General features: G+C 40.5%; 1 protein-coding gene across 4 annotated transcripts in view; it reads right to left on the bottom strand.

Annotated features, from left to right (window-relative positions):
• akt3a (v-akt murine thymoma viral oncogene homolog 3a) overlaps positions 1-11851 on the bottom strand; it is a 54656-nt gene extending 42805 nt beyond the window's left edge. The window contains exons 1-3 of one of the 4 annotated variants that reach the window (XM_071480194.1): positions 10915-11231; positions 10741-10820; positions 5893-6315 (exon numbers count right to left, since the gene is read on the bottom strand). In XM_071480194.1, the coding sequence (XP_071336295.1) occupies positions 5893-5938 (46 nt within the window). In that variant the 5' untranslated portion in view covers positions 5939-6315; positions 10741-10820; positions 10915-11231. The other 3 variants (XM_071480191.1, XM_071480192.1, XM_071480193.1) reach the window with 3 other exon arrangements.
• Between the last annotated feature and the right edge of the window lie 298 nt (positions 11852-12149).

Genomic DNA, 12149 nt, shown 5'->3' on the forward strand with positions numbered 1-12149 from the left:
AACAAAAATATCATTCTGATTGAATACTAAGGTGACACACTCTCTGCAGCCTGTCTGTGTATGTTACCCATCTGTCTTTCATTTGGTGTCTGTAACCCGCTAGTTGCAGGTCTCTTCTATGTTGCCAAGTTGTCCGCCTCTGTTCTATGCTGGCTCTATCTGTCACAAACTATCGGTCTCCCTGCCTGTCTTTCCTGTGCTGTTTGTCTGTAGGCTCTGCAGACTTGTCTGTCTGTTTGCGCTGTGCCGTTGGTCTGTCTGACTGTCTGGCTGACTGCCATTCTCTGCAGTGTAGAGTGAGTCATTCTTAGGACAATGGAGACAGTTTGTAAAGCCACACTGGAGCGTACACTTCCTCCGGATGTGCAAGAGGATGCCATTCATAACAAAGCCTGCACTGTCTGCTTGTCTGCTACTGCCCCATATATGCATGTGAGTTTGAGAAACAGAGGGGTCAAAAAGAGGAGTGCAGGGAGATGGAGGGAGATATATAGATAGATAGAGAGAGGAAGAGTGTGAATGACAGTAAATGGAGTAAGTTGTGCTGACACACTCTACAGCAGAGGCAGGACAGAGGAGGAGGAGAGGATGGGAGGAGAGGAGGGGAGAGGGGAGGGGAGGAGAGGAGAGGAGAGGAGAGGAGAGGAGAGGAGAGGAGAGGAGAGGAGAAGGGCGACACAGCAGACAGTGGCGGCGGCGGCAGCAGCAGCAGCAGCGGCTGGTGATTGATATCAGAGATCTGGCACTGCCACCTGATCCAGCCAGCCAGCCAGCCAGCCTCCAGCTACACTGAACTCATTGAACTCACTGAGCCAAGATGGCTGCCTCACTGCACTGCACCCAATGAACCCCACAGCAGTCTAACGTATACAGTATAGCACAGAGAGCTCCCAGAGGGATTAAGCTGTGGAGATGAAGAGTACAGAGGAAAACGTATAAAGGAGAGCAGGTGTGTGGCTTCATAATTCAGCTCGATGTCTATCATACCATCATGCTGAGATGCATTAAGTGACAGGTTGGGACACAAACATAGATTTACAGTAAAGGCAGACACTGAATATCTAATGGAGCCACATCATGACTGTCTCCACAGTGAAAGGACCCGTGATCAGAATTCTGCATATTATGGATGCAATGTGCAAACGAACATTGCAAAGTTACAGGGAGCAAGAGTACAACAGATCTGAAGATACAGATCCACAGCAAGACATGCAGAGCCAACATTTCAGTCAATGCATGGGATGCAGCCATGTAATTCAATACTGCATCAAGTCCAATACAAAATCATGTCAGTAGGAATGTGCCCATATCCTCCATGAGGCCCCGCAATTTTTACCCAGATGCTTTACAAAAAAAATCACTGAACAAAAACAGAAGAAAAAAGAAAAACACAAGGGTTACTGAGATGCTGATTCTAGCACTATTACATGACAACCTTAATTTGAGCTGTCACAGAAGATTTTTTTTAAACTGCACTCACATTTGGTGAAACTGAACCAACCTAAACCAAAAAAACCATGTGTACAAAGAGACTCAGTTTTAATTTTTCTGCAGTCCAAGAATCGCTTGCTTATCTCAATTAATGTAAGTGAAGAATATCACAAGAATCAGCCATAAAAACCTTGTGACTTCTCCATGTAAGCTTGACAAATATTTCATTTATTTTCTTTCTAAGTAGCTTACATTCTAAAGAATGTACAGCTATACACTTCTATTTAAGAACTTAATTGAAGTAATTTGAATTCATTTGAAACACAACACAAAATGAAGAGAATGTGCAACATCTTTTTGACTTAATCTTTTGTCTGATTGCTTAAACCCTCCTGGGAGACAAAGAATCATTACTATTTCAGAAATGAGCCAGTAACAAGTCTCTCTCTACTTTGACAAAGCTGCATCTCATCTTATTTGTAGCTTTGCTTAGAAACACTTCTGGGGGACAGAAAGTGTCAAAAAAAAGATGATGATGTTCTCCCCATCTCCCTCCTTTAGTGTTTCTCCTCCTCTCATCCCTCCTGGCCATCTGTTGTGCTGACTGCTGTGTGGGCTGATGCTGGTGGAGGAAACAGTATCCTCGACTACACTGGCTGACTGTGACCTCTGTGGCCTCACATGGGCTGACAGAAGGTAAACTCCTAGCCTAGGTGGAAATGAAGTGGAGTTCACTTCAGATTCAGATTTCTAAAGGCGGGATAAAGTAGCCTTCTAACTTTCTATCGACTGAAAGGACAGCAACATCTGATTTTCACCCCTAAACACAACATTCAACACAACACAGTATCCTTCCAAGGCTGTACCTGTAGCTCACATACTGTATATCCACCAGATTTTCTAGCATCTTTCATATAAAGTATCTTTTTAAAACTTAAGGATGAAGTTTTGTTTCCAGACTCTGTGACACATTTGGTATTTATCTGCTGTTTATGAATATAAAATAAAGAAATGATACAGCCGTATGCACTCCCCGCTCTGATTTAATGAAAGGAGGAAGGAAACCATCACCGTGGTAGCGAGCAAGTGAGCACTGAAAGGCTCGGTCATCTGAGGACACGCTGTACTTTGCAGAGGTGATGTTCCTGAGGTTTGTCTCTGTTCAAGATGATGATTAGCAGGTGGTGATGTGCAAACTTTGACTTCATATTCAATGGATAGAGATGTTTGCTGTTTATGTTTTTGCTATATACATGAATTTACTACTTTATTCAACTACTCCTTTAGGCTTGTTTTTATTTGTTTGTGTATCATTTATATGTATTTATTTGTATTTTTATCTGTTATCTTTTCTCTCATCTTTTACACCATCTGTGTGAAGCACTTTGCTTTTTAGGTTAGACTGCCTGAATGAGGGATTGAAGAAAGGAAGGAAGGGATTAAAAACAAACATCCTGAAGTTTTTATATTGTTAAATGTTTCCTATTGACAGTCTGACATACTCCTGAAGCACAATGTGCCTTACACATCTGTCATGTTTGACCAATTACTCTAATGGTTTGTGGCTTTTCAACCTAAAGCTGCAACTCACAGATACACACAGACACTTCATAAAACATGCAGAGAGCGGAGCATACCCATGAGGGTACATGAGCAAGAAGTCATCACCAGTACTTTATGCTATGGATGGGAAACGATTCAATCAGTCAATCATTTCACTTTACTAGACTCATTAGTCAGACCACAAAAGACAGAGTAAAAAAAAGTTAAAAGAAAATAGACTTTCTAGAAACATTCAGAAACAACCATTTTATGAAATCCTTATCCTCATCATGCCACAACTGTGCAGCCATTGGTAGGACTCACTAACAATTAATTATTATTTTATCTAATCTACACATAGACTTACACATAGGACTCCTTATCACTTCCTGACATGTTGATGCATTTATGCTGAAGAACATGTGACTAGCAGTATATAATCTCTGCGCAACCAATAACATCATCAAAGCATTTTAAGTCTCTGCATATTGTACATGTATATTGTACAAGGGTAAACAGCAAGTCCTGCAAACAGCAATCACATCAGTAGAGCATGTCAGTATAAATCCCTGTCATGCATTAGGTTGTCAATAAAATGATGAGCAAGACATTATAGCTTACTTGAAGAAAAACCTTTGTGTAAGTAGAACAGGGAAAAATTTACATATTTTCTGTCATTTTTGCATTTAATTATCATTAAATAACTTTTTTGGTACCATATTGGATGCATGTACTCAACAGCTGTTATAGACTGTTATAAGAACTGCATGAAGAAAATATAACTAATTAATCTAACATAAAATTAATAGTTATGAGTTTACCAAAAACACAACCTGTTTTAACAAGCATCTACCTGCATACACGAACAAAAATGGTGATAATATATTACTCTGATTTACCCCATTACTAAAATGAAAAGAGTAAGATACATCCCTGCTCATCTAATCTGCAAAGTTTATTTGGCAAACAATAAACATCCTGTAACACTCATTTCACAAACGTTTTTCATGATTGATTTATTTAAATGTCTTAGAGGCATCTATGAGGCATGCGAGTATCTCTCTTTCATACAGAGATCTCTGCTCCCTTCCCATCTAATTCACCAGTCTTTCTTTCCAATCTTCCACTCAGTCAGTCTTTTAGTTTCTCTTTTTGTGTCACTGTCTTTATGTTGCTCAGTTCAAAACAAAACAAAAACAACAAAAAAGTGCAGCATTTGGTAGATGAGTTAGAAAGAGCAGGCCCTTACAGACAGTCAAAACAGAACTCTGTGTGTGTGTGTGTGTGTGTGTGTGTGTGTGTGTGTGTGTGTGTGTGTGTGTGTGTGTGTGTGTGTGTGTGTGTGTGTGTGTGTGTAGGTTTCACTACCTTTCTCGGTCTCTCTCACTGTTTCGTTTCACTAAAAAGCTGTCTAACAACAGAGACTGCAGTCACGACCTGGACAGTGAGTCAGCACCCTGACCCTGCTACTCTCCACACACATAAATACAGACAAAGATTTAGCATATAATGCAGACAAACATTCATATTCCTGACACAAACAACACCTCCCCCCTTTCCTTCCCCACAACCTGTATCTCTCTCACTCACTGATGAACAGTGGTAGTGCTGCGTCGTGACTGGGGGCGATGTGTTCCTCTTAATATGCACAGACCACTGTCTGAGGATCACACTGGAATGCTGGCACACATAGACAAAGACCCTCCCCTTGATTTCAACAACACAGAGTGTGTTCTGTATTTGTGTATGTGTGTGTGACACATTGAGAGAGCATCCACTCCATGTAGTAAGGAGCACTCTGTTATCCAACATGTTCTCCTGCTGTGCCATGGTGTTAGCCTACATTACCCAGAAGTCTGCAGTCTGTTATGTATCCATGTCACTTCCTGTTCAACAGTTTGTGTTACACATTCCTAGACACCATCACATAGTCAGGGGGATGATGCTCATTGGCCTAAAAGTTTGGAAATCCCCCTTGTTCTAACCCTGAGGTTCTCTTTCTAAAACACACACATTCACGTACACATGTACTTGTGCCTGAAGGAATCAGTAATAGCAGACACATGACCCCATGAAATCATGGTTTGTTAAAAATTAAATAAAAAAATTCCAAAAGTGCCTTACAGTTGGTGCTGCTTTCATCACAGAGCCACTGTTTATCACTTTTTGACAGTTTCTGGATCAGTTTGGCCCCACTACAAATGGCTTTTCACCTGTTGCAGCAACCACTAACTGAACATAAGCTGTGAATGTCTAAAGACAGGGAAGTGCTATCTTTGCTACATCCTCTTCAACTATTACATTTTTTTTCCAATTTCTCATTCATTTGGTTGTAAACAGGATGTGTTGTCAGTGTCCCCCTTGACTCCACCCCAACCAACCCCATGTCATATGACTCTCAGTGACACAATTCAGAATTTTCTACGTACTTAAGACACAACTATGTTAAATAATACCTCAGAGAGACAGAACTAACCTGATTTCACAGACTAGTAGACACGCTGGCCTGACAGAACACTATGCACCAGCAGTGTAACTACAGGCCTGGTACATGTTATCAAGTACACACACACTGCATACAAATACATGCACAAACCCATGCACACACTGTTTTTCAGTCACAACCTGACTGGAGCATACAGAGGCTTAGCAAACAAACAGCCAGACAAGCTTATAATAAAGACACACAACCCTATGGGGGCACATGCACACACCTATACACTTATAGACCAGATAATCAGACATCCATGTGATCACACACACACACGCACTCAGTCGCAAACACTCACATCCTCCCACCGGCACATGTGGACAGCCACGGCCAGGCCCTCAGTCTAGACAAGAGACAGAGAAGAAGAGGAGAGAAAATAGAGGCAGAGAGGAGGGGAATAGAAAAAGAGAGGTACTAGATGTACTTACCCCGTTTCTGGAGCCATCCCTCTCTAACGATGGTGACATCGCTCATGGTTCCTTCACGCCGAGTCTGATGCCGCTACACGCCTGCTCCACAGAGAGAGAGAGAGAGGGAGGAGGGGAGGAGAGGAGGAGAGGAGAGAAAGAGAGGGAGAGGAGGAGAGGAGGGGGGGCAGGCTCTCCCAGCCTCCGCGTCACTCTCCCTCCCTTCCTTTCCCGTTCACCCTCTCGTTCGCGCAGTCTCTCTCTCAGACACACACACACAAACACGCACTGTGTCTTTGTGCGTGTGTGTGTCGTTTTGCTTCCTGTTGTGGCTTATCTCCCTGTCTCCCTCCCTTCTTCTTCTTCTCCCCCTCCTCCTCCACCTCCTCCTCCTCCTCTCTCGTTCCCTCTCCAGACCTTCCTCCTCACCAGCAGTGACTCAGCCTGGAAGGAAGTGAAAGGAGAAAAAAAATAAAGAAAAAAGAAGGCATGGATTTATTTGTCTCTTCCTCTGCTACTCCCTTTCTTTCCCTCCAAAGCCCTTTCATGCAATCTGACAAGACAAACAACTAGTTATTGTGAGGACAAATGGTCCCTCTGCTCTTCCCCCACCCAATCATACACCCAGTTCCTCTCTCTGTTGCTAACACTCTCACTGATAAACAGGATGAATTATTGCAGAGCTCTTGATGAAGCAAAAACTGACCTTGATTGCCAAAGAAACATCCCTGAGTTCTGTCTCTCATTCATTCATAGATCTTTTTGTTCTGTTGAGCTTGTTCTGCTGTTTGCAAAGCCAGTGCACTTTTCTGTGCTTGCTGTATTTCTGCATGTCAAATTATTTTGTCAACGTGTGTATGTGTGTGTGTAGGCTGACGTCTGTATGTGGGAGGCTGGAGAGCATCTCAGGACTGTGGAGTAGGGCTTGGCTATAAATAGCAACAACGGCAGTTAAGGATGCTCTCACACTCTTTCTCTCTGCCCAAATCTCTGCACCTCTGTCGTCTCACTCCTGCGCTCTCTCCCCTCTCTCTCTCTGCATAGCTGCCGTGTTCACCTCAAATGCACCCTACTACACTGTATTACACAACGTGCAACAACGCTACGCTGCTCAGCTTGAATGGAGATCAGCACTACGGCAGCTAGACTAGCAGTCGTAGCCATCTAGCTGGAAATCAGTATTCAGATCAGTTAGTGTCTGCGCTGCCGCCGACACTTGGAGGGACAGCAGCGTCATAACGGAAGCTGCAGACGTACTCACACACACTGAACCACACACCCTAGTAGGTAGCATATAGGTTTTCCTATTGAGGCAGCAGACCAGTGACCAATCTAAATCCAAGTGAACAAAACCAGACTAGTAACAACACATTCAAGTTCTCGGTCACAGGGGCTGCTACAATGCTCAGGTCAGGTTTTCGTGAGCTCAAATTGAGCAGATGCTGATCATGTTTCATCTCTCTGATAAGGACTAGATAAGCCAAACGCTGCAGTGACTGACAATGAAATGTATCATCAACAATGTTAATAATCTACTAATTGTTTAAGTCATTAAAAAAAGAAAAGAAAAAGAAAACCATTCATTGGTTCCAGTCTCTCATAATGTGAAGATGTGCTGCTTTTCTTAAGTTTCATATAATTGAAAATCAATTATCAATGTACAGTTGGTTGTAGGAAAATGTGAAAAAAAAATCACAAAAATAAATCAACAAATTAGTCTATCATCAAAATAACTGTTAGTTTCACCCAATCTATAAACTTTTTACCCCTCTTGGACTTTTGTATGTTCCATCATTTTACCACGTATGATATAGTCTTCAATTTATCTCTGAAATGTCTTCCAAGTATTGAAAACTATCAGACTCATAATATTGATTACTCAGTTAGTTTCTGATTTATATAAAAATTTGAACAGTTTTAGTCTTTTTTTTTTTTTTTATGTTTCTTACACAACACAAAGGTGTTGTAGAAACCATGTTCATATTTGTAGAAACTAAGGTACAACATAAAATGTATTGTTTTAGTATTGTATTAGGGTCATTGACATGACGTGCATATTTTTGTGTCCGAGTGCAATAATTTTAATTAATTCATGACATGCATCATTTTTTTCTATAAAACTGCTGTAGTTTGACCATGTTTTCAGTACATTATAATAATGTATATATTTTATATTTTGGCATCTCAAACCACCAAAATGTCAGGTGCCACAACCGTCCATGTTAATGAACAGCCTGAGAAAAGTATTAAATATGATATTCTAATAATAATAAATTCAAAATAAATACTGTGGCATGATTTCATGTTTGAGACCTTTCAAATAAACTAAATTCACAAATATTAATAGTTTTAAAGGTGTGTAATTCAAAAACTTTTGTCCGGAAATTTGTGTATTGTCAAATGTCAGGGTGCTGCAACTGTATACATGCATCTTTTATTCTGAAGTGAATAGTGACAACATCAAACAGGATATTCCATCAGCCAGAGGTCCCCAAGTGATCTTTATTGATGAGTGAAAAGGTTTGTAGAGCTCTCTCAAATATTGATAAAAATAGCTACTTTCAACTCATAGTTGGGCTGGTACACTTTTCATGTCAGGTGGTACGACCAAGGTAAAACTAGAAAAATTTTGTTTTATTATAAAACTCTTCATTTTATTAAAAAACTATATGCATGAACTTGCTAGCAAAGGCTAAAGGTTAAACAGGTGTCTAAGTAGAAGCCTGTTTAATTTGAAATTAGCTGCAAAAGTCAGGTGACACAACTGAATCGCCAGGTGGTGCGACCAGGTAAAATATTCATTTAAACCAATAAATAATAGGTTAAAGTGAACAAATGGTTGAAAACTACAAGGTATATAGCTATTGTATTAAATTAGATTCATTTGTATATTTATATACAAGTTTTTCTGTATTTAAATGTAAAATTGGATATTAAAAATATTAAATACCTGGCCACTGAAATGTAAGAATCTTAAATTATAGTTAACAAAAAATTCAACTACAAAATAACAATGTGTTAGCCACTATAGACACGCTCAGGTATACTTGCCAAACATTTCACTTAGAATGAATAGAAGGAAAGTATATAAATTTGGTTGCACCACCCGACATTTTTCAGGTGATGAAGTTAAAAATACAGGCAAAAAATGAATTTAAAACTTTGAAATGTTGTAACACAAATAAGGCTTGTTGAAACACATTATTCTAATTTCAATATGCATAATATCCATTTTAAAAAGACTTTTTTTAAAAAACATTTTTAAAAGCTTTATTTGTCAATGACCCATTAGCACTGCTTTAGAAAACAATTCAAATGATACCTAGCCCTAGTAATTACATCCAAGGGGATCGAAACCTTTTTATAGGCACTATGCAATTCTGGATTAAGCTTTAACACTGCAGTGTAATTCAATGAAGCTTCAGTTAGCTTTAACCTTAATCTGGTCTAGCATGGCCCTGATCGCACTTAGTGGAGGACAGGACAGGACAGGAGAGGAGAGGAGAGGAGAGGAGAGGAGAGGAGAGGAGAGGAGAGGAGAGGAGAGGAATGTCCAGACAGTGGCAACCCTTTGTCACCAGGGCAGCTGTTGCCATGGAGACATCCACTGCCATGCTGAACCAACCATGCCAGGAGAAGCACCTGCCAGACAGCATTTATTGCATGATATTTCATTTCAGAGGCAACTACGAGGGGAAAAAATTAACAGAAAAGGGAAATAGTGAGAAAAGAAACAGAATCAGAGGAAATAGAGGCTAATACAGTGAGAGAGAGAGAGATGGAGAAAAATTGAAGGAAAGGGCAATGACCAGTCAGCTACCCCTCTACTAACCAATCTAGATGTATGAAGCGACAGTGCACAGCAATAGATTTGTCCCTCAAAAGATTTGAGGGGTTTCCCATCCTGTAGTCCCATTTCAGTTTCATAAACAATAGTCTCAGTGTTACTGATATGGAAACATGGGACTCTACTGGACAATGATCTATAGATATAAATATATATAAATAAATACAGCACATCTGACCAGTGACTCAGCCATGCACTTGTGCCATCACAAATCAAGTCACACCTAGTTTTGTTGTCCCTCTCTATAGCTATTAACAGAACACACAGTTACCTCAAAGATTTGTGCAGCATGTAATGAGTCTATTTAGCTGGTGGGGTGAATGTGAACCTGTAAATGTTGCTTGTCAACCTGAAACCCATCTACTGAATAGACAATGAATGAATAGGATACACAGTAGTGGTTGAGGTACTGAGATAATTTTCTACTAAACTAAAAGTAGCAATACCAGATTATAAAAATACTCCACTACAAGTTAAAGTCCTGTATAATAATTTCACTTAAGTAAATGCACATATTTACTTAAATAGAAGTACTTAAGTATTGTAAATGTAGCCTATTTGAAAAAATTTAAAACTATTAAAAGTAAAAGTACTCAATGAGGACCAATTATTGTGTCATCAGTATTTAGTTTAGTAGTGGTTTTATAGTTTAGGACTGAAAATGATAGTTACCAAAATACTTAATAGTTCATTTTCTTGATCCACTATTTCATTCATTGTTTCAGCTTTACTCATTGGGTAACCTATAACAAAATATCATATTTTATAAGCTTTTCCTTTGTTTTGTGTTCAAAAATCTTATCTTTGTAAAAGAACTAACTGGTACAGCTGTCAAATAAATGTAGTTACAGGTCCAACATTTCTCCCTGAAATGTAGTGGAGGATAAATATACATCAGCATGAAAAGGAAATAGCCTAGTGCCGTGTACTTAAGTAGAGTACTTGAGTAAATGTAATGCGTTGCACTGCACCATTGCGCACAGTTAGCATAATAAGCATGAGAATAAGTTTAAAAACATTACCCTTTTTCGAGACAGGGACCCGCACTGCGCTGGCATTTAACATCATTGCAAGTGACCCGTTAAACACCTTACTGACATTACTACAACATATAAAAAAACACATGATCTAGCCAGTTTTAGCGGGGTTCATGTCGTGTTTTCTGTCACAACAGTGCTGCTAGCTGACTGTGTTACCTGTAGCGGCAGGTGCGATGCTATGCTATTCCCGTGCACCTGCTGTTCATAAACCGCTCGTAAAAACCGTAACGTAAAGCTAGGCTGGATTTCCAGCTAGGCTGAAACCCCGCCGGGTGGCAGTGAACCGTCGTTGCTGCTGTTAAATGTTACGACCCGGGGCAGAAATGATTCGTTTATCGCTTTAAATGAATTTCCAAGAGGATTTCCGAGAAGCTGCGGCAGCTACCGTTACCGCGGCCAACGGTTGTTTTGACTTTCAGGAAAGCTTGTGACGTCACCTTGGGAAACGGCAAACCCCCTTTCTCTCTCTCTCTCTCTCTCACACACACACACACACACACACACTCTCTCACACACACACACACACGACCTACCGTTTCGCCTCGTCCTTCCGTTTCCAGTTTTGACGGTTTCGGCTCGGCGACTGATTCCCGTTCCCCTCCACTTCATCCCTGTTCCCACATCCCGTTTGTCTGCGCCGGCTAATCGGCCAACCATCGCGAGAGTTTGGTGTCGGGAGGTTTATCTGGTGGGGACAGAGAAGGAAAGAGGCCTCAGCCGGGTCAAACTGTGGGGGGTCAAACAGTGACGGGTTTGTGGACGGCAGTGATGAGAGAAGCACTCAGTTCCTATCATTTGTAGCATGGACGGATCATGACACAACGGGCCCCTGGGCACTGACAGGAAAAAAGTCCCCCACCCCTCCAACATAACAGCAAGACCCACAGGCTTTTTAGGGTTTCCTTGTGTCTCTTTTTAGTTATTTTGCATCTGTTGCTGTTTTGCTTTTCTATTTTGTTGTTTCGCATCTTTTTTTAAGAGGCGTATTTATTTTTTGTTTACGTTTTGAGTCTTTATGGTAATGTTTTGTGTGTGTCCTTGCGATCATAATCAGTATGCCTTTACTTGTTTTGCATCTCTTTTTAGTCGTATCGTGCATCTTTGTCGTTCTTTTTGCATCTATATCTTAATGTGTCTCTGTTTTGGATCTCTGTGGTTATTTTGTCTAGTCATACTCAGTCTGTGTCTCTTTGTGGTAGTTTTGTGTCTCTTTGTGCTCGACCTGTTTTGCATCTCTTTCCTTACACTCTTGTCTTGCGTCTCTTTGCAGTCATTTTTGTGTCTCTTTGGTGCAATTTTGCTTCTCTGTGTAGTCATTTCATTTACTTTCCAACAAGAGATGTTAGCTAACAGGTGCGCGGTGTCACAGGTGTATTAATAACATAACTGTT

The sequence above is a fragment of the Trachinotus anak genome, unplaced genomic scaffold (assembly GCF_046630095.1).
Source record: "Trachinotus anak isolate AG129_WGS33_773 ecotype Australia unplaced genomic scaffold, CSIRO_AGI_Tana_v1 ptg000007l, whole genome shotgun sequence".
Lineage (NCBI taxonomy): Eukaryota > Metazoa > Chordata > Actinopteri > Carangiformes > Carangidae > Trachinotus > Trachinotus anak.